General features: G+C 42.7%; 1 protein-coding gene across 5 annotated transcripts in view; it reads right to left on the reverse strand.

Moving 5' to 3' along the window:
- Positions 1 to 644: 644 nt before the first annotated feature.
- The window catches only part of PKHD1 (PKHD1 ciliary IPT domain containing fibrocystin/polyductin), a 277,474-nt gene continuing 254,390 nt past the window's right edge, over positions 645 to 23,728 (reverse strand). For 4 of the 5 annotated variants that reach the window (XM_064448230.1, XM_064448231.1, XM_064448229.1 and 1 more), the window contains 6 exons: positions 19,278 to 19,413; positions 16,951 to 17,038; positions 10,577 to 10,684; positions 7,162 to 7,317; positions 5,559 to 5,693; positions 645 to 1,666 (listed from right to left, as the gene is read on the reverse strand). In XM_064448230.1, the coding sequence (XP_064304300.1) occupies positions 1,323 to 1,666; positions 5,559 to 5,693; positions 7,162 to 7,317; positions 10,577 to 10,684; positions 16,951 to 17,038; positions 19,278 to 19,413 (967 nt within the window). In that variant the 3' untranslated portion in view covers positions 645 to 1,322. The remainder of the gene's footprint in view (positions 1,667 to 5,558; positions 5,694 to 7,161; positions 7,318 to 10,576; positions 10,685 to 16,950; positions 17,039 to 19,277; positions 19,414 to 23,728) is intronic. The other variant, XM_064448232.1, reaches the window with a different exon arrangement.

Raw genomic sequence — 23,728 nt, forward strand, 5'->3', positions numbered from 1 at the left:
TACTGTAAGAAATCGCTTTTCCATAACATGGGAGAGGGCAGAAAGGCTGATCAATTGCCCTTAACAATATAAGGACCTCATTCTCAAATGCCTTAAGCCAGAAAAGCTCCTGTGCAGTCAGCCAGAAGCCTGGCTCACCATGGAATCAGTCTGATTTCACCAGAAAATGATGCTTATAAATATAATATAGTACAGGAGTTAATGCTGGTCAATCTATTTTTGTGCCTAGAGAACATTGTAGCTCACTGAGCAGCACCTGCACGTTAGATCCTTCAGCTTGAAGTTAATTGTTTTGCCGGTTTTTCTTTTGATGGATTGTTTGGAATCCTTTTTTTCAGATTGAGGTTTCTTACCTTCTCTTCCGCTGCTGTTCTGGGCAGAAACTTCATCTTCCTGCTTAAGTATTTTTTTCTGCAGAGGAGTATAAATTTTATCTTGGGCCACCAGGCCACTTTGCAACCAAGAATTTTATGGTACAGAGAGGGCATAATAAAGTCCCTCATCTTCCAGCTCAGTAAAGCAAAACACAGAGGAATTCTCTGAGCAGCTGAAGAACATCAGCATTATTATTATAATTCATAAAGAGTAGTGTTCATAACAAGCCAGTTATTTAAGGGTGTTAGAAAACAATGACATGGTGAAGATTTAGCTCAGCAGAATATTTTAATTTAAAAAAAAACAAACCACAGATTTAACTAGGGAGAAATGGAAGCATTTACTCAAGTTACAGTGGAAGTTGAATACATGTTTGGTTTTCCTCAGAAAAGGGGAAAAGATTTATGCACATACAGAGGTTCTTTGAATGAAACTAAAGGCATGATTGGAAGAAATAGCAAAATTCCCTATATTTTTTTATATATGCATACATACCAATCAGCAGTGCTCTAGCCACTAAGACTACATGAGTGCTAGTATATTAAAGTGTCAGGAATCCGATTATCTGCACTGTTGAATTGTTAGGCTAATCCCTGAATGCTTTTGAATGTAATCTCAAAGCTGACCTCGCTAGCCAGCTAAAACTCCCCCAAACAACTCTTGGGGAGAGTTTTAGAGGTGTCAGAAGAACTCTTCTCAACAGGCACTTTGGATGCACCCACCTTGTGTTGGAAGCTAAGAAAGTTCAACGTCATAGACGTGACCAGAGTCTCCCAGTTGGCTGCAGATCCAGGTAACAGGTTCATTTGTACATGTGCCGCCTGGTTCCCCATGCTAATATGTATATTTTTTTCTCTAACCACAGAGACAAAAGACTCAGCTTTGCATTGACTGCAAGCCAGGCAAAGCTTGCTTTGTCGATGGTCTGCCACCTCACATCACTTGTCTTACACCTCTGCTGCTACCACAGCAACATGCTCTCCAACATCATTCTGAGGTCTGGGCATCCTTTCAGACTCCTCTCTTTCCTCCTTGTAGCCAGCTGAAGGCTGGGGGACATCCTTCTGGCTGGAACACCTTGGGACCCTTGTCTGCTGAAGTTCCAGAGAGTCACCAGGAGTTGTTTCTTCATGTGGCTTTTGGTGACTGTTGCCATTCCTAGTTGAAGAAAAGTTACCTGCCTTAACACGGACAGTGCTCTTCTTTCTCACTGACTTGGCTTCACAGGGCTGCAGGTGCAGCTCCTCCAGTTGTCCTGTGGCATGTTTCACTGCCCCAGTTCCTTCCGTATCTGTGAAAGCAAGACTTGTTTGTGCTTTATAGCAATTGTAAGGCCCTGCCTTCCTCTTCCTTACCCTTCTGTGCCTTTACTAAGTGTTAAAGACACATAGTAATTGTGTTTAATTGGCCACAAATTGAGAAAAAAGTTGTTAAAACTGAATAACCATAAGCTGTTTCCACAAGTAAATATACATCAACCAAAACAGCTGGTTTGATACACTAACAGCTCCTAGAGCATCCTCCAGTGGTTTTCAAATATTTCAATAAGTGCTTAATAATAAAGTATATAAAATACAGCTATATAATAAATACAGCTTAATAATAAAGTATATAAAATACAGGTTAATAAGCTATGTATTGCTGAGACTGGTAATCATTTTAATACTACACATCTATAAAATACATCAACCCTTTAAATCAGGCTGCAATATAAGGTAGAACTTCTTATTTCCAACATTTGAATCCTACTCAAATCAGAGCCTGTAACCTGCGGTGCCGTTTAAAAAACGCAGAAAAAGCAAAATATATACAATACATTTTTCATGTGGAAATGAAAAATGTTTACAACTTAATAAATCAAACAGTGATCAACCACAGAGGCAGAATCACTTGTAGTGTTACAGCAGATGGCTTCTGCGTTGACAGGGTGTGCTATCGCTTCAGTGCAAGATTGGCAGCCTGCTTCATTTAGATGCTAAAAACATTTGTAAAATTCTTACAAGCCTCTCCCTTCCCACTCAGAAAATAAAGTAAAACCAGCTCAGGCCCAAAGCTTTTATACTTGTTCCAAATTCAGATGTAGCTCTAGTCCACATATCTCATGTGTTAGTGGCCGACGCTGGCGTTTGCGGTCTGTTCATCAGCACATATTATAGGTCCTCACCACAAATGATCCCAGGAAATGTGCTGTTACAACTCTTTATCTTTCATGCTTGTCTTGGAAATGTAACCCTTAGCAGAATTAATAATTTTCCCCTGCCTTTATTTATTTTCTACAATTTCCCTATTTCTTCATGCTTACACTCACTTTTCCTGTTAAGATGAGCTGCTTTTTTTCAATTTGTACACACATAGCTTTCAGTTTCAGGATTGTGCCTCTTGGAAATCCACTGAAAAATTATCAGTAAATTTTCAGTGGTCACACGTTTCTGTGTGTAACAGTTTTCTTTCTTAAGATTGCTTTAACATTAGGTAGTTGGATCTTTTAAAGTACAAATTATGTAAATCACTAGTTTCAATTTTCTTCTTTATACAGATAAACAAGATGATCAGGTCATGATCCCCTATACCAAAGCTTTATGTTATTTCTTGATATGTACTGATGCCTTCTTCATCTTCAAAGGTGCCATTTTCAACTGTGGAAAAAGGTCTTTTCAAATGAGTTTGAATTAATGGAGGAGGCTAAAAGTTTTCTGAATATGAGAAGTTTCAAAGATGAAATACTGCCTTGAGATTTATATGACATAGTAATCTAAAATATCCAGATTTTTTTAATTAAATACAAACTATTCAATATCAATAAAGCATGCGATTAACTGGATTAAGTACCAGCTAACAGACAGAGCTCAGGCAGTAATTATATATGGGAAATAATTCTCAGAGGTGGGGATGTGTAGCAGTACCAGACACTACCACTGAAATGGATGATATTCGGTGTTTCCAACAGTGATTTGGAATTAGAACTAAGAAATTTTCTAAAAGGTGAAAAAACTGGCAAACTGGTAGACAGGAAGGAGCTGATCTGAGCAACCTAGGAGCAAGGGGTGCAGGCCCTGTCTGCAGAGCGGGAGAACCTCTTCAGGAACACAACAGTGATTTCTGGGCAACGGTGGCCAAAGAGTTCAAGGTAAGGATCAATAAGGTACAATACCTGAAATAACTGGAAATTGAAGCTAGGAAATGTAAGCTGTTATAGGACACAGCTTTTCAATGGTGAAAGCGATGAACCACCAGAATAAATTGCAAAAAGAAAAAAGCCCCAATATGTTCCCCTGCCTCCAGATGTCATTCTGTTAACCATGTGTTACTCAGTCAAAAGTTATTTAATTTAGAGTGGGATAATCATGTGAAGCTGAGGAGACTTTTGTCACACCAAGGTCAGACGAGGTAGTATCTTGATCCCTTTTTCCCTGCAGTACTGCATCTCTACGCATACAGCTTTCTTCCTGATCTGCATCCTCAGCTACTTGTTCTGGGACAACAGCCAGGGCCCCTACCTCCATTGGACTTTACACTGTATGAGCACCTAGGAAACAGAAAAACTCTGCCTTTCAAGACTTACTGTGGTGATTAATAATAAAGGCTCCGAACACTTAATTTTATTTGAAAGGCGGGATTTCTTATGGGGGAAACAGCTATAAAACAGAAATGAAACAAAAAGACTGCAGCTTTGATTTCTCCTCTCTCTCTCCAAAACCAATAGCACTTTAAATAAGGGGAAATCAAACATTAGACATTTCCAAGTCATATGTATTAAATTCACTTAAGATATTGTTATCCTTGTTTAGATTTGAACATATCGGGGAATCTTTTTGTCTTGCAACTATTCCTAAAAGACTTTAAGTGGCTGGATTGCCTTTTTCTGACAAAAAATCGTACCATGAATTATTTACATGATGGCTCCAATCAATGCTATACCTGTCAGCCTCCCCAGCCAAAATGAAAGTTCACTATGTAAAGGTGCCAAGGGAGAATGGCAGCCTCCCACTGCGAGTTTATAGACAGAACTAAGTCAGCACGCATTATGTGTCAGAGCCGACATCAGACAGAATCAGATCCTTTGATCTCAGACCTCCACAGGAAGCTTAGATCTCAGACAAATTAGATAAAAAATGAATTTATAGCAGATATGTATCCTAAGGCACACAGCTGAACGCTGTGTTTTGGAGGAGTACAGCAAATATCAAAACAGATAAACTGCAGAATTTCCTCTCTCCTTCCCCCTCTCCCTCTGCTTTTGTGATAGATGCTAATTAAAAGGAGTTAAAACTCCAGCTCGTCTCTTCCTGCCTCTTATGTAATGTACAGACTTTGGGAAGGAGGAGGAAAAAGAAATTCCCAAAACAGAGTAAATGGGTGGTTCGGGGGGGTTATCTGAACGCCCTTAGATCTGCACTGTTGGCAGGTGAAACAAAAAAAAACCCAACTACTGTAAGAACATTTCACACTTGCAGAGAGGGAAGCCGGTGCTTTATGCTGGCAACCGCATGCCCCTGAGGCTGTCTGCTTTTCCGTGACCTCAGAAGAAGTCGTGTTTGATCAGCAGATGATGAAAAGACAAGTCTTGAGGAGGTATGCGGAAAAGGGGCATTTGTGGTAGGGACCCTAGAGAGTAAAGGGTGACATGGAGCGGGGTGGGTGGGAATGGAGCTTCTTTGGGGTGTTGGCCTGGACTCACTGCTCAGAAAGCACAGCATAGAGGTCCAGTGAGTGGTGGAGACGGTGCAAATGAGCCCTGAGTGGTTTTTCCTACCTCTAATGTACCTCGCTGCTGTCCTGCAAGGCCTGCAAACTCGTCCAGAGCTCTTTGAGCACTGCGCAGTTATTGCTGCAGCGCTTGGAGACCTGGGCAGGGAGAAGCCCTGTCTCTCCAGGCATGCTGGGGACATTGCAGGAATGACAGTCCCTGCCTACTCCAAAAACATTGGGTGAAAACATGGACTCATGAACGTAAGGGGGATTATGCTGCTGCCTTCAGTGGATTTCACACAATACTTACAAAGGAGATAAAACGATAAATAGAAATATACTAGAAAGGAGAAGGAGGAGGTAATAAAGCTATAGATGTCCTAAGAAGAACTGCCATTGATTCTATACAAATCTGTAGTTTGTTGAGAACTAAACTGACTGTTTTGATGTTTGACTGTTAATGAATTTGAATTATTGTCAAACTGCAGTCTCACCTTCTGCTACAGGCACATCACTCTCATTTTCTGCTCCATTGTAGCAAGGCTGGATGTGATCTGCATGAGGTTGTGCTTGTTTCTGCGGTCCCTTGATACTGGCCTGTGGCACATCAGCCCGTTCAGTCCCCGTTTCTGTAATGAAGCATACAGTTGCATCACTCTCTATCCATCCTCAGCTCAGCAGCAATTATTAATTCAAGCAACAATATATTGGTGGGGAATTAACAAATGATCTAGAAGTATTCTTTCTGCCCAGAAGCAGTTTGTGTTCTTATCATATTGTGTTTTGCCATTAGGGATCCCACCTGTTCTCTTCAGTAAAATCCTTTCTTATGTGGTCACCGTGTTCAGTAATACTAGAAATTCAGACCTTGTTGCAGTTAGTGCTCATGGCGCAGTTTAGGAGAAAGACCCTTTAGCCTCTATTTGCAAAGTTACTTGAAAGCAAAAGTTTAGAGAAACTAGTGAGAAGGTCTTGAAACTGGTGGGAAATGTCTTATTAATGGGGATTTACATTTACTCCTCTGCTATGGGTTACCTGTATATTTGGCTACGTCCCAGCTTCAGTTAGCATATAGAATCACAGAATCATTAAGGTTGGAAAAGACCTCTAGGATCATCAAGCCAACCATCAACCCAACACTACTATGTCTCCTAAACCATACCCTGAAGTGCCACGTCTACATGTCTTTTAAATACCCCCAGGGACGGTGACTCCCCCACCTCTCTGGGCAGCCTGTGCCAGGGCCTGACCACTCTTTCAGTGAAGACATTTTCCCTCATATCCAACCTAAACCTCCCCTGACACAGCTTGAGCTGATTTCCTCTTGTCCTATCACTAGTGGATATCTGAAAGGCCAAGTTATTGGTAACTTTCAACATAGGCAGAAGCTTAAGGTGGCTGTTTGGCAGTCAAGTAACCAGTTACAGTCACATCCTTTTATCTTCAGTTCTTCTCTTACGAAAATAGTCTTATACCTTCTGCAGTGGGAAACCCTCCCTGAAGTAGCTATATTTGTTTTAAGGTCAGTGCTAAAAAGAAAGCAACCTTAAGGTAAATCAGTAGAGGTGTGGATTTGCTTGGAGGAGAACTCCAGAGAAGCTGTAGCACTCCCATTACCACTTTGACTCGTATGATGCTGATAGTGTGATATGGGATGTCAGCATGGCTGTGCCGCTGTCTCTGCGGCATTCACGCTCCAGCTGTGCCTGGTCCTTGGTCAGCACCAAGGCCTTGCATAACCTCACCACAGCGATATTTTGCTATGTCACCCTTCATCAGGAAAATGTAGTGGCCAAACAAATCATTGAAATCATAGCAAATATTTCCTTTCTTTCTCAGCTCCTCGCCTACACTATGGAAATCTGATTTTCATCACATTTCTCATACAGTTAACACTTTTTCCAGCCAAGACTCAGGCATCAGTTATAGGTACAAAACTGTATAACCCTGAAACTACAAAATATACTGACAATTACTGAACTTCTCAGAGCTTTCTCTGAGCACCATTGTCTGAATTCTGTTGCGGCCGCTCTGGAGATTTATTAAATAAAACAGGGAGTCTACAAGTAGAAATTTTCATGGGCATTTCCAACTTACTGTTGCTTTTGCTCTTCTTGAACCAGCAGAATGCAAGAGAGAGGATGAATGCAGATGCTGCTGAACTCAGTATGACAACAAGGATCATGCTGGCCTTCACTCCCGTGGGGACAGGGAAGACAGTAAATGGCTGAGACAGCACAGTAAACTTAGCCCCTGAGAATTTAAGCAGTCAGAGTTTATTACAAAAGTAAGGACACGGGTTTCACAGTTAAAACACCAGGTTATAGCCTTTCAACAGTGATACTGTTGTTAAAAATGCATGTAGGAACAGACCATAAGTCTGTCTATCTCCACACCCAACATTAGCCAACAATATTTATTTAGGACCGAGTACCAGGACAAACCAAATATGTAACAATACTTCTCCAATATAAGTTTCAAGCTTTCAGTGTTTCCTGAAACAGAGACCGCCTCTTTGTATTTAACAAACCTTAATATGTCTTCCATGAATGTGTCCAGCTGATTACCAAACCCAGAAAAGTATCTATTTCAGAGGCCAAACAGATCAGGGCAGACAGAAAACATACACATTTTGCCTAGCAAGACAGAGCAGCTCATTGCAACAAGCAAGGTGCTAAGTCATACACAGTTTTTGCAGGCTGTACCTGATTCATATGAATGTAAGATATGCGGAACCTAGAAACATTCACTGTCATTAATTTTAAGTGCAGAAAGCTCCCAGTGAACTTCCTAATATTTTCCACTATGCCGATAATGAGCATTATAAAAATAAATAAATCAGTGTCCTTGTTGTTAACATGGTAAATATTTAGTCTCTTGGCACACACAAACTTTGGGTAATTCTCTTCATCCAGAGATCTTAAAGTTTTCTGTAAGCGAAGTTGGAATCAAGCCAGCCACTGCTCATGGTTTGTGTGGTCAAGAGTTCTATTGGGTCTCAGCATCTGAGCTTCAAGGACTGGAAGATGCCTAACACTGCCATCTTAAAACTCAGAAATATAGAGAGGTTTTGCTTCCCTGGGCCATCTACAAAACACATTTTGAATGGAGATGTGCCTGGGAAGGACAGGAGTTTAACAAAACTGGCCCTAGTCCTCTCTATAGACCAGTTTGAAGGATGTGGCTTAGTGCATCAACTCATTATCTGTCTTACTACCTGACTCATTATTGCCACTAAAGCACTTGAGATTATTGCATCCAACATCAGCTGCATTTTCTGAGCTGTCTCCAAATCGCAGACTATGCCACCGTACACACAGAAACCTGGTCATGAAAAAGTATCCCAAAACATCTACGCTATGACTGTTTAATTTTTGCACGTTTATCTCAGCCAATAAGCAAATATCTTCAGAAAGAGTCTGGCACTATAGAAGCCTTTGTTCTGTCTCCAGCACGGTTCCCAGTTACAAACAAGCAAGGGGGTTACTTGGTTGATGTGTGCTTTTGCAATGCATATTAAAAGTGTACCATGCTCTCGTTTGCACAGGTGGTACCCACACAGATGCATCAGGTGTCTGCATTGCCAGCTGTAAACATCTCTTTGCAACACTCTGACTGGCTAAATGTTTCATGAAAGTGATCTGCATTTGACCTTTTTTCAGAGGTAAGAAGATTTAGTGACTCCCCTGAAGTAGCTTTAAAAACACATTTCATTAAGCTGTACTTCCCCATAAGGAGTCAGATCCTGTGAGGTGCTGACTTTCCATCTGCTCTCGCTGAAGTGAAGGCAATGGGAGCTGCGGGTGTTCGGCAGCATAGACCCTCAAAATAGACATATTTTCCCCTTTAAAGGCCCACCTCCAAGTACTCCCTGCACCCAAATTCTCCCTTTGAAAAGCCGTGGGCAACACTCAATGTTGATTAGCCTCTTGGGACTAGGAGGAACAAAGGTTTCTCATTAAAAAAAAGCCTGGATCTTAATTTAATCCCAGGATAGGATGGTATTTATTGGATTATAAATCCTATTCCATACTATCGTGTGTACCATCTTGTACAATATCATTCATAAGTCTATTGACGTCCATCCAAAAGCAGTCTGATCTGCTCTCATTTTTCCTACCTATTAAGATAGACTGTTCAGAAAAATACAATCTAAATGTAACTTTCTTCTAATTTTTTAGCTCAGATTTTTTCATCACCCGCTTCTACTTGGCCACTTCGCCTGTATGCTGTATTTGCCCTCTGTTTTTTTCTGGCTGGAACAAGCCATGCTATCTTAGAGTTTTCTCATTAAAAAAGCTCAGTCTGTACCTACTCCATCATCTCTGAACATAGGTAAACAAATTATGTTCAGTACAGCAAATAAATACTCATCAGGGCTTTATGCAGTGGCACAGACACCACTTTACATCTCCTGGAAATATTTCTATCTGTCCTTCCTAGGCTTCTTTTCACCTGATGGGTCTCAGGTTATATATATATGTGGAGATTATATCTATATCTATACCTATACAACATATGTAAATGGAGATACCTCTAAGTATATCTATAAATCTATATCTATATCTTTCTAGATATATATCCATATATGTGTGTGTGTATATATGTAATACAAGAATAGAGATTTTACACATGGTCTTACAACACCTAAACCTTAGTCTGTCTTTGGACTACCTTGCAAAGAGCGTGTTCCTGCTTCTCCATTGGCTTGCCTCAGCAGTCATTCTGAGACAAGGAACCAGCACTTTGACTCCTATATACCTTCAGAGCCAGATCTGTACGTAAATTCAGGCCCCGACGAGTTGGATAAGTGCTTCTTTTGTGCAGATGCCCTGAGGCTTTTACAAGCCAAAGTTCTCGCGGTGCCTTATCCCCAAGGTGCCAACATCCCCTTCAGCTGGTATTTCTCGGGAGGCATAAGAACACATGCTATTTCACCATAGGTACACGTGCCATTTCACCATTACTGGGTTGCTCAGAGATGCCCCTAGCAGACCCAGTCCTGGGGGCATGCTCTGAGTGTGCGCAACCTGTCACACCCGTAAAGATGATCAGGTGCAGACAAATGGTCAGTAAAAGGCACTGTGAAAATAACTGGGATCATAGATGGAAAATTACTGAACACAAATGGGAAAAATAAGAGGGAATGAGAGGACTCAGTTTATCAGGAAGAGTTTGATCAGGCTCCTTAGCTGACCTTAAGGTCCTGATTCTTACAAGAGATTCATAGCTAGGGAATCCAAGAAGAAAGAGGTACCTTCCTCTGGCAATACTTCTCAGAACTAACTCATCTTGACTGTAGGGATCTTGCATGAATAGCTCAGGAATCACCCAGCTCTCTTGTTACCTGGGTAATGCCAGCTTGGATGTGTAACAGGGGCCAGGCTATTAGAGGTTTGGCATTGCTCCACTCATTCAAACAAAGCTTAACTCCTGTTTTACAAATCCAGACCACCTGTAGGGTTTTGAGTTCAGTTACCAAATCAAAACATATGCAGAAAATGGAGCTTACCTGGAGGTGACACGACAGTGAACTCAAGCTTCCAGTTTGTACCTGAGCTGGAGACAGCCAAGCTGGAAAAGCTTGCACACCCACCTATGACCTGCGCTTGGGTGAGCCCTGCAGTGTAACAAAAAATTGCGTTGTAATTAACAGCATCCAGCTAAGTCCTACCTAAGCCCCTCAGAGAGTCCTTGTGACTCTAAGGGGACTTCAGAGAGCCTAAATTCAGTGTCCTTCCTGATTGTAAACATTTTGTCTAAGCCCAGAAATTTCATGTAGGGTCAGGTCTTCAGAGGTCCTTGGACACCAAATTCCTGATGGATTGGAGGACCTTAGCTGCTGAATCTTGCTCATTGTGAGATGGCATTTACTGTACACATCTGTATCGTGGGGGTGTAACATGAATACAAATGTCAAGGGGATCAAGCAAAGGTATCAGGGGCTATACAGATGCACTAGAAATTTCCAGATGCTCATCTTTTTGATTTAACTCATCCCTGTGTGACTAGATATGTCACCAAGGTTAGGAGAGTATTACTGAGAGACTGATTATTTTCTGTCCTAAAGGGATGGTCTCAGGGAGCCAGCCACTGCAGCTAAGGGGAAAGAACTGACTGTTTCAACCCTTTTCTGATTTGTAGGTGTTTCACCTCATCATTTGGGTATATTACGCCCTGTCCTACTGTTAAATCGTTTTGAACTTCTCTCCAGCCCTCTCAGATGCTTTGAAAGGGATTTGGCCATGAAAAGTGTCTGCGGTGACTGCCCTGTGATCATACAGGAGACACTTTCAGATAGAAACCTGGCAGGGGATGGCTCCATGGGAAGAATTAAAATGAAACCCATGACAGCCAGTTTCTCCACCACTTTACCTCCTGTTCTAAGCTATCAGGGAATGCATTCTGACCCAACATTTACATTTGCCATGGTTTTTATTTCTGTAGGCTCTTTTTTAGAGTTATAATTTACTTTGCAAAAGGATCTCCATTTTGTTGTGTGTATCTTTGAGCACCAGCCAAGCCCTGGCCTTTGAGCAATGCTGACCAGGTCTGGGCTTCATTCAGGCTCTTGGAGTCAGAGGGGTAAAATCCTAATGACTGACAAATTTCAAAATGTTGGTTCAGGTGGGGGTGAGAAGTTAGAACTTCCTTAGGATGCTGGACTTGTTCCAGTGATCACAAACACAGACTTTTGCCTGTTCAAAGACAACATGTAATAACTATTTGCTTTATGAAGCAGGTGGTTTAATATTTTATTGCCATCAAGCAGCACAGGTGAAGGTACTTAAAGTCTGAATGTGAGGAAGGCATTTGTGCTCTGCCATCCCTGTGCCCAGAACATTTAATAAAGCAGTGAAGTAGCAATCTTCTCTGTGAGACCTCTTGCAATCACAAATGTATAGGAGTGTTCAGCAGGTAGAGACAAGGCTTTTGATGGTAGGCCATACTGCAGGACAATTTCTCTCTGTTTTTATCCCACTTCTCATGCCTACACCTATATGATACAAGCTAAACAGTGCCAGGATCTGTTCTTTGGCACTGAAGAACTGGCGTGCCCTGGCCAAACCTCTTAAACTCTTACAACCCCCAGAGATGTTGCATGCAGACTGCCTACTTGATTACTTCATTGCTATGTTGACTTCTGAACCATGGCCAGAAATTGCCTGGGACAAGGTCCTGGGCAAAAGCATGCTACATTTTAATGATTTAGCAGAAGTGATAATGTTTCCTCTCTCCATGATCCAGTACTATTTAATCCACTAATATCCCAATTAGTTTTGACTACATATATATTTTTCTATTTTTATTCAACATCTAGCACACCAAAACCCCGATTTCATTGTGAGTCTCCAGGACCAGCTGTGATGGATAAATAAGCTGTAATTTATACTGTGAATAGACTTGGTGGAGATGTGGCAATCTAGATTTCTCTAATTGCTCCATCCTGATCCTGGCTCATCTATTTATGTACTATGCATATTATCCTCCTTATGACAGTATCTGGCCAGACTACCAAGACTTTTCTTGGCTCTGTTACTCACTGTAACACTGCTTTTATAGAGGGTCTTGTCAGCTGCATTCAAATCCTTTATAATTGCCATTTCTAGTCTATGATGAAGCCTGGAGTACTGTACTGTACTTCTCAACAGAGACTATTTCAGCTTTTGGGCACATATGCTTCAAAGCTCAGAATATTACACATATATATGGGAGTCTTCACAAAGATCTCTCAGGCAAGCTGGTATTTAACGTAGAAGCAAGCTAATTTGGAGCTAAACTACTTTCCATGAGGCAGTTTGGCTGCTGTCAGATGAAGCAGCCTCAGTGTGCTAGACGGGACCCATTTCGATTAAATGCTACTTTCATATGCTTCAAAAGACGAGTGCAATAAGGACGTTTGTCAAAGGAAAAACTGCAGCAAACTATTACATGCAGAACATCTGTACTATGCAGTTCATTCTTTGCTGGAGTTTATTGACTATTAATTTGATGCATGTATCTTTTAAAGAATGTGAAGAGCATTTCTCTTCAGTGACTTTTTTTTTTCCTTTTTCTCGTTTTCCTTCTTTCTATCTTTTTTCTCTTTCTTTCTGCTTCTCTTTGGTTTCTTTCTTTTTGTTTTTTGGTTTTGTTTTTTTTTTTTTTAAATCTTTATTTTCCCTTCCTTCTTGCCTCCTGTCCCCCTTTTCTCCTTTCTGCCTTTTCTTTCTTCCACTGGTAGCCAGTAGCGAATCCAGTAATCTGTGGTTCACCTAGACCCTAAATGTGAGGTGGACCTCCCTGAAAAGGCATAAAAACAATAAAAAAGACCAAAGAATTTTTCAAAACTTTAAACCTGGAACAATGATGAGGTAGGAAGAATTTCTAACTAACAGAAACATGGACTGAAAGGGTGAGATGCTCTAATCTACAGCATGAGTGACACTACTCTTCTCCAAATGTGAACTTTTCAACTCAAAGCTGACACTCAAATCACTTTACTGCAAACAAAATGCTTTACCTAGAACAGGAAACCTCACTTTTCAATACATGAGCTGTTCATTTACATTTAAAGATTTTAGCAATGAAAATTAGGGGCTTTATAACCAATATAATTTCCACTTTCTAGTTTCCAAGCATATGATCATCCACAGATTTTTGGTGCAGTGCTGTACTTAAAAAAGGTTCTCTATCTAATCAAGTTCATAACCTCAATAACCTCAAGGGTAATATTCACATGCTTAGAGTTAATCATGACTTCAGGTCTTTTGATAAATGAGGACCAGAAGGGAAACATTTAGATCCCTCGTGAAAAATATTTTCACATTGAAGTAGGCTAATTAAAAACACTAGGCAGTTCATAGAATCATAGAACCATCTAGTTTGGAAAACACCTTTAAGATCATTGACTCCAACCGCTAACCCAGCACTGCCAAGTCCACCACTAAACCATGTCCCCAAGCACCACACCTACACATCTTGTAAATATCTCCACAGATGGGGACTCAACCACCTCTCTGTGCACCTTATTTTCATGTTTGACAACCCTTTTGGTGAAGAAATTTTTCCTAATATCCAATCTAAACCTCCCCTGACACAGCTTGAGCCCATTTCCTCTCGTCTTATTGCTAGCAACTTGGGAGAAGAGACCAACCCCCCCTCACTCCAGCCCCTCTCAGGCAGCTGCAGAGAGTGAGAAGGGCTCCCCTCAGCCTCCCCTTCTCCAGGCTAAACCCCCCCAGCCCCCTCAGCCACCCCCCAGCACACTTGTGCTCCAGACCCTGCCCCAGCCCCGCTGCCCTTCTCTGGACACGCTCCAGCCCCTCCAGGCCCTTCTTGTCCCGAGGGGCCCAAACCTGAGCCCAGCATTCGAGGTGGGGCCTCACCAGTGCCGAGCACAGGGGCCCCATCCCTGCCCGGCTCCTGCTGGCCACACCAGTGCTGACACAAGCCCGGGGGCTGGTGGCCTCCTTGGCCACCCGGGCACTGCTGGCTCATGCCCAGCCGGCTGTCAGCCAGCACCCCCAGGGCCTTCTCCGCCGGGCACTTCCCAGCCCCTCTGCCCCAGGCCTGGGGCGTTGCCTGGGGTTGGTGTGACCCAAGGGCAGGACCCGGCACTTGGCCTTGTTGGACCTCATACAGTTGGCCTCGGCCCATCAACGCAGCCCTCTGCAGAGGCTTCCTACTATTGAGCAGATTGACGCTCCTCCCCAACTTGGTGTCATCTGCAAACGTAATGAAGGTGTGTACTCAATCTTTTAATCCAGATCATTGATAAAGATACTAAACAAGACTGGCCCCAATACTGAGCCCTGGGGAACCCTGCTTGTGACTGGCTGCCAATTGGATCTAACTCCTATAATTTACATATACTTATTATATAAAATAAATTCTTATTTATTACATAAATTATATATAATAATATATATTTAACTAACAGCACACCTCTTTGGGCCCAGCCACCCAGCCAGGTTTTTTTTAACCAATGAAGTGTTAGCCTGTCCAACCCATGAGCAGCCAGTTTCACCAGGAGAATGCTGTGGGAAATGGTGTCAAAGGCTTTACTGAACACCAAGTAGACAATGTCCACAGCCTTTCCCTCATCCAGTAAGCAGGTCACCTGGACATAGAATGAGATCAAGTTAGTCAAGCAGGACCTGCATAAAGCCATGCTAACTGGGCCTGATCACCTGGTTGTCCTGTACATGATGTGTGATGGCACTCAAGATGAACTGCTCCATAACCTTCCCTGACACTGAGGCTAGACTGACAGGCCTGTAGTTCCCCAGATCCTCCTTCTGGCCCTTCTTGTAGATGGGCATCATTTTTGCTAACCTCCACTCATCCAGGACCTCCCTGGTTAGCCAGGACAGCTGATAAAGGATGGAAAGTGGTTTGGTGAGCACTTCCATCAGCCCCCTCATTACCCCTGGGTGGGTTCCATCTGGCCCAACAGACTTGCGTGTATCTAGGTAGTGTAGCAGCTCACTAACCATTTCCCCTTGGATTATGGGGGCTCCATTCTGCTCCCGGTCCCTGTCTTCCAGCTCAGGGGGCTGGGTATTTGGAAAACAAGTGACCTTACTATTAAAGACTGAGGCAAAGAAGGCTTTATGTACCTCAGCCTTTTCCTCATCCTTTGCCACCATGTTTCCCTCCACATCCAATAATGGATGGAGAGTCTCCTTATCCCACCTTTTGCTGCTAATGTATTTATAGAAACATCTTTTATTGTCTTTCACAGCAGTAGCCAGAGTAAGTTCTAGCTGAGCTTTGGCCCTTCTAGTTTTCTCCATGAATAACCTCACAATATCCTTGCAGTCCTCCTGAGTTGCCTGCCTCTTCTTCCAAAGGTCATAAACTCTCCTTTTTTTCCTGAGTTCCAGCCAAAGCTCTCTGTTCAGCCAGGCTGATCTTCCCTGCCGGCTTTTCTTTCAACACACGGAGATGGCCTGCTCCTGCATCTTGAAGAATGTCCAGCCCTCCTGGACTCCTTTGCCCTTCAGGGCTCCCTCCCAAGGGACTCTGTCGACCAGTCTCCTAAACAGGCCAAAGCCTGCCCTCTGGAAGCCCAAGGTAGCAGTTCTGCTGGCCCCTACCCTTCTTCACCAGGAATCAAAATCTATCATTTTGTGATTGTTATGCCCAAAACGGCCTCCAACCATCACATCACCCACAAGTCCTTATCTGTTTGTGAACAACAGGTCCAGTGGGCACCTTCCCTAGTTGGCTCACTCACCAGCTGTGTTCGGAATTTACCTTCCACACACTCCAGGAACCTCCTGGATTGTTTCCTCTCTGCTGTAGTGTATTTCCAGCAGACATGATAAGTTGAAGTCCACCACGAAAACAAGGACTAATGATTGAGAGCCTTCTCCCAGCTTCTTATAGAATATTTCATCTGCCTCTTCACCCTGTTTAGGTGGTCTACAACAGACTCCTACCATGATGTCTGCCTTGCTGGCCTTCCTGCTGATTCTTACCCATCAACACTTAAACCCATTGTTTCTGCCTGTACTTGGCCAGATCCTTTGCTGGGACAAACAGGTTGTCCTTGACTCAAAGGAAATTGCCCCAATTAACATTAGCTGAAAATCAAGTATTAGGATTTCTAATTCTTCATTCTTTTCTTTTTTTTTTTTTTTTATCTAAGACATGTATTTTCAAGATAAACTGCTGAATATACTCCCTTTAATCTGCCAGAGCATGAAAAGACTTTGTACCGACTTCTCTTTCTCTAACATATCACTGGGCAGTTCACCAAACTCCTACTGCAACTTTCTTTTTTCAGCCCAAAGTGTATCTTTCTATTCCAGTCTTTCCGAGGAGAACTCCTAAATTTGTCACCATTATTCTGCATAGCTGCTTTGCCATAACCCTTGCTATATGAAAATACATCCAAACCTTTTAGCACAGCCTCGGAGGAGCCCTTGAGGTGAGCTGCTACAACCCAGGGTTCTGAGGGAGGCCCCAGTTTGTCAACTCTTTGACCCTGTGAAGAAGAAGAGAAAAATTACAGTCTTGTCTCCTCAGCAAGAGAAAGAAGTTTTGATGATTTTAACAATTGTAATAATTTTTTAAAGAGCAGCAGGAGGGCAGTTTACATCCACATGTTATATGTTACAAACATCACAAAGCTCACAATAACTCTTTAAGGTGCACTTAAGCTCAGAGGAACCAGTTCTGGTCTGGTAGCTTCAGATATGTTTCAGTAAAGTCTGGCAGGTTTGCTACTTCACTTGATGTATCTAGGGTCACATTCACATCATCTATGAGAAGTAGGTAATTTTGACATTATGGCTTCTATGGCATCTAATTTCACAGATTCACAGCATGACTGAGGTTGGAAGGAACCTCTGGAGGTTCTTTGATCCAAGCCCTCTGCTGAAACAGGGCCACATAGAAGGAGTTGCCCAGGACTGTGTCTATAAAGCTTTTGAATATCTCCAAGGATAGTGACTCCACAAGTTCAAGGAAACTGAATAGATTCAGTCTATTTAGTCAGGTTGAAGATTCAAGTTCCTCATACACTCAGTGAAATACACCAATTCTGATACCTGTTACCCAGCCATAAATGTGTGTAGGATTTAGATCCTATAATTTATGTGTATATAAAAATATCAGCTTTGTGTTTTCTTTTTTTTTATTTTTTGAGGAAGCTACTGGTTCTCAAGTCTACTAGACACCCTGAAACATGTCTGAAGAATGGTATGAAGCTCAAGGGAAGGTTCAACTGCCTAGACATAGGTTTTCTGTGTCATTTCAGGTAGCAAAAAATGTTCGACATTCAACAGAGTTGGCTTGTGGAAAGGTCTTACATTTCTACAGGAGCTGGAGGCCAAATAGCGTATTCTACAGCCTACAACACAAGATGACTATGTGTAGGGAACCAAAGTCAACCGAAAGAAGCTGAAAGTTTTGTGCCTCACAGTTATAAAATCAGTCCCATGACTAAAGCAACTTTGCATCCAGAAATAATGTCCACAAAGTTGTCCAAGCTTGGATTTGACACCATGCTCCATGGTCACCACTGTAATCATGGAATCATTTAGTTTGGAAAAGACATTTAAGAGTCCAATCACAAACTTAACATCGCCAAGTCCTCCACTAAACCACGTCCCCAAGCACCACATCTACATGTTGTAAATACCTCCAGGGATGGGGACTCAACCACCTCTCTGGGCAGCCTGCTGGACAATCTTTTTGGTGAAGAAATGTTTCCTAATATCCAATCTAAACCTCCCATAGTGCAACTTGCAGCCATTTCCTCTCATCCTATTGCTTGCTACTTGGGAGAAGAGACCAACACCCACCTCACTACTGCCTCCTTTCAGGTAGTTGCAGAGAAGGATAAGGTCTCCCCTCAGCCTCCTCTTCTCCAGGCTAAACATCCCCAGTTCCATTAGCTGCCTCCCATAAGACTTGTGCTCTAGACCCTTCAGCTCCATTGCCCTTCTCTGGACATGCTCCAGCACCTCAGTGTCCTTCTTGTAGTCAGGGCCCCAAACCTGAACACAGTATTTGAGGTGCCTGGGTCTAGTTATTCTGCAGCTATACTATTGCCTGTCCAGGAAAATGGAAATTATTCCATAATAGAAAAACATTGGAAAACAGGGAAGAGGACGTGAAAATATGAACGAAATAGAAACACAGCAGAAAGCCATGCTGTGCAGATTTCCCCTGACTTTGGGACTGAATCTAGTCCAACAGTGCACCAACATCTAAGGACTCATTGGACCTAGTCTTCTGCTTCCAGTAGTTGTGTTAGTACCTCTGGCAGCACTAAATCACATCACAGAGACATCCAAGCTTCTTTTAAACACGGCGATCTCTGCACAGCACCGCTCTGCATGATGTGGACTTGCTTAGGCAGACCAGGAAACCCCATTATACGGGACACTGCCAGCCTTCATGACTGTGTTGCTGTTCCCAAATTCCTCAATGCTATCCTCCAAACTTTAGGATCAGAGATCAGAAAACTGCACACAATCAATTCTACAGCACAAATCTAACCCTTGCAGGAGAAAGCTGAAAAATATGAACAGAGTTAATCCTGGAAGATGCTGTCAGAATGCCAATGACTGCTTATTTATAGCGCTATCCTCTGCCATACTTATTTATAAAGCTGTCCTATGCCATATTTAGGTCAGTCTCAGCTTGTGGATTGCTTGGAAATGTCACAATTGCACAGAATTAATAGAAACATCCATCAACAGAGGGTCATATCCTACCTTCTTGTCCAGGAAAATTATTTTTGGCTGTACAGGAAGCTGCTTCTCGATTTCTCCATCTGAGGGCTGCACCTGAACAGAGATGTTATAGGGTCGCACATACAAGCATGTTCCTGGGTGTTGTCTGCTTCCATTTCTTTCACATACAAAAGAAGTCAAACAAAAAGTAATCAGAAAATTAATGTTATGAAAACACCCAGTGCTAGTCCCAGAGGTAAATCACACTTTGCCTATGTTTATGAATGACATGTTACTTTCTGTTCACAGGATTTTCTACCTTTTTAATGCAGGTGGTGATACTTAGTGTCTGTTATGAATAGGAAGGGCCACTATACCAAATGGCTACTAATCTACCTTATCATGGGACTTTGATTCCTTGGATGAGAGCAGCATGTATGGAAATATTAAACAGACATCACTTCCAAGCAGGCAGCGGTACCAAACTAAGAAAAAAACCCCACCTTTTTGTTTCAATCCCCATTTTACAGAAGGAAAAGTGAGGAACTAACAAAATAAGTTATTTCCTTGGTATCCCATTGGAAGCATGTGGCAGAGACAGGGATTTTATGGATTCAGAAACCCAATGCCCTAGCCCCAAGGTCTTCATTGTACTGCACTGACAACAGTGGAGGCTGCAAATGCTTCCTGTCCAGCAGAAAGATTTCCAATGAAAACCTTTGAGCTCCTCTAAAACCAAAGTTTCAGTTCTTCTACACCAGCACAGCACTTACAGGGCTTTACTGCATTTCTTTATCCTGCCATACCTGCCATACCTTCATTATCTACGAAGCCTGCATAGTGAAACACAGCAGTATGCAGACACCCCATTGAAAGGCATTGTTTTTTCCAAGACTGGAATTTAAATTAGAGCATCCCAGGAGAGTGCTTTTGCATTTGAATAAAGAATCAACACTTTATTCTAAGCCTGTATCGTTTCATTCCCTCTCCCAGTGCTTTGTGTCATTTAGTATCTCATATATATATATAATTTATATATATATATAAAACTCTGTAATCTACTATTGCAGTGAAGTGGCTGCGGGTTTGGTATAGTCTTGATATGAAAGTAGAAAAGCTGTTCATTCATCTCTAGTGTTTGCTTAAAGGTGTTTACAAACAGAAAATAGATGGAGCGTAAGTTTCCTTTGGTTTAACTCAGTTTTTTATTTTTGGGTTTTGGTAGGGTTTTTTGGGGGGTGTTATTATGCAAACCAGAAACTGTTTATACTGAAGCTGATGGGAAAAACTGGTCTGAACCGTAGACACTGGGAAGGTCAACTAAGGGTTTAAGGATACCTGCAGTGTCAAGGGTGAGCCCAAAGATTTATGTTTCAATTCTTATCCTGGTTCTTTTTTGTGAGTGGCAAGGTCTGAAGGGCAGTCTTATGTTTAAAATTCATGTCGAAGGCACCAATGCATTCATCACTGCTCTTATCCACCTCCTTCCATAAATGTGCATTCAGCACTGTGACTGAAACTCACTGCAGGAACAATACACCAAGTCTCTCCTGTTTTTATGGCAGAGATCTGCACTCTCTGTGAGCTCCCTTGCTCCAGCCGAGTCTCGGCAAGTATAGGTGAGTCTTGGCATAGCTTCTGTAAGCCCAAAATATTTTCTTTTCTCTCTCCAGCTTCTTTAAAACTGCCAACAAACAGGAAAAATGTTGCCATGAAATGCCCTGACTCCACACCCCAGGCCCTACACAGCAAAACTGTGCTCATCTCATGCTTAAAGGAAGGCTGCTGCAAAATGTGGTTGTAGGAAGTAGTTCCCACTCCCTAGGGTGAGTAATGGCAAAGAAAACAAAACAAAACTGAAATACACATGCATGGTTAAAAATTAATGTCTGTTTGCAGGTAATTTGAATCCAGCTAACACAGCACAGAACATGGTGTTTATATCCCACATGGTCCAACCTGACTCTCACTGTGAGGGAGCCCCTGCCTTAGGGTGCAACTCTGCACATGACGAGTTATGTTCCTGCGAGTGAGTATCAGTGTGGAGGAGGGGGAGAGAGGAGCATCCTGCTGCTCCCCTGGTGATTTCTGCTGGAAGGAAAATAGGCTTTCCTGGCATAGCTTTGCAGCTGGGACATGGGGACAGATAAACAAGCATGCCTGTAGCCTAGCAAGGGGTGGAGCAAGGAGACCTGCCTTCCTTCTGATGGGCAAGAAGAGCACGCTGGTGTGTCACTACCCAGAAGTCTCATGCCAGGGAGGAGAAGGCTGGTTTGCAACTGCCTGCTGACAGCACTCAATGGGGAGCAGCTCAGTTGCTCAGTGCCTTGCAGCTCTTCTAAATACGGGCACAGCAGGCAAGCAGGCGCTGCTCGTGATACCTTAGTCAGCACGGACACCAGGGTCAGGATCCCAGATCCATTCACCATCAGTGCCAACCCCTGCCTGCAGAACATGCCGACACTCTGCAGGACAGCAAGTGTCTGCTCTTTAGTAGCAAGGAAATTAGAGGTCGTGGAAATTAGAGGGTCTGCTGCAGGTATTAAGGCATGACTGAGAAATTAGGTGGAGAGATTTGGTGCAGAGGGAAGGAAGTCTCCCTGAAATCAAGGAGACCTTGTCATTTTATGTTATAATTGCAATAATAACTAAAATAATAATACTAATAACAACTATAATAACAATAACAACAATAATAACAGCTATTTTTATCAGTTGACTTCAAGGGGAAATAGATCAGATGTAAAGCCTGGGTCAAGAGTCCATTAAAGTCAATGGATGCATCTATATTAGAAAACATAGTTCTATATTAGAAATAACAAGCCTTGGCACTGAAACTTGATCACCTCTATTGTTTAACTGACAGTCCACCACAAGCTGTGGTCCAGGCTCAATAGCAAAGTCCAGGACAACTCTCAAATGGTCTGGGAGTTAATACAGTCAGAGAATATTCTCACTTGGCAGTTTGGATGATGTCACCCTGAAATTGTGGGTGAGAGAATTTAATTCTCTCATAGGATCACAGGCTGATCCATATCAGGTGGCCTTGGTGCCAGAGAACAGTCCCTGGCATATCTGACAGGCTTGAGAAGTAGGCTGGTGCGAACCTCATGAAGTTCAGCAAGGCCAAGTCCTCCACCTCGGTCGGGGCAATCCCAAGCACAAATATATGCTGGGCAGAGAATGGATTGAGAGCAGCCCTGAGGAGAAGGACTTGGGGGTGTTGGTTGATGAGAAGCTCAGCTTGATCCGGCAATGTGTGCTTGCAGCCCAGAAAGCCAACTGTATCCTAGGCTGTGTCAAAAGAAGTGTGACCAGCAGGTTGAGGGGGTAGATTCTCCCCTCTGCTCTTGTGACATCCCACCTGCAATCCTGCATCCAGCTCTGGGGCCCTCCACACAAAAAAGGCATGGACCTGCTGGAGTGAGTCCAGAGGAGGGTAATGAAAATGGTGAGAGGGCTGGAGAATCTCTCTTATGAAGAAGGCTGAGACAGTTGGGGTTGTTCAGCCTGCAGAAGAGATTCCCGGGACACATTATAGCAGCCTTCCCATACTTGAAGGGGTCTTACAAGAAAGCTGGAGAGGGAATTTTTACAAAGGCATGTAGTGATCAGGCAAGGGGTAATGGCTTTAAACTGAAAATGGGTAGATTTACATTAGATATAAGGAAGAAATTATTCACTAAGAAGGTGGTGAGACACTGGAACAGGTTGCCCAGAGAAGTTGTGGATGCCCCATCCCGGAAGTGTTAAAGGCCAGGTTGGACAGGGCTTTGAGCAGCCCGGTCTAGCGGAAGGTGTCCCTGCCCATGGCAGGGGGGGTGGAACAAGATGATCTTTAAAGTCCCTTCCAACCCAAACCATTCTATGATCCTATGATATGATTCTATGATATTTACTTTCCTAATAAACATAGACAATGAAACTAACTGAACAGTTGTCTAGGCATGTCAGCAATGCTAGTGTTGTGGCATTAGTATATGCTTGGAAGGGGGAGGAGATTGGGAAGAATTTGAGGAATGAATAATACATCAAAATGCATGATCAAGCCAAAGAGATATTTTTTGTTGTTGTTATTGAAAAGGAGGTGATTGCTGGGGAAGAGAACACAAGCTACAAGAAAGATGCTGTAGGGAAGACAAGAGATAGGCAAGCTGAGGACTTGTGTAGGCAAAGTAGGTGCAAATTCACCAGAAGGACTGTCAGGATTTCAGTGTCTTTGGGTGAGAAGTGCCTTTTCCTGTCATGTGGTGATAGGGTTAGCCAGACACCAGGTACCTGTGCCCTCTCAGCTGCACTGTTCAGAGCTTTGTCTCCCCCTGCAGACCTTATTATTAAGTAATAGAGACAGGGAGAGACACAAGCATCCGGAAGATGGTGAGGATTTGGAGATCATTCCTACTTTAAACAAAACAGCAATCCAAAGGATTACTTCTATTTCCACAGATGCCCATGTTTTACCATGGGATAGAGAGAAATCAAAGCTAGAGGAA

This window comes from Phalacrocorax carbo, chromosome 3 (assembly GCF_963921805.1).
Source record: "Phalacrocorax carbo chromosome 3, bPhaCar2.1, whole genome shotgun sequence".
NCBI classification, from domain to species: domain Eukaryota; kingdom Metazoa; phylum Chordata; class Aves; order Suliformes; family Phalacrocoracidae; genus Phalacrocorax; species Phalacrocorax carbo.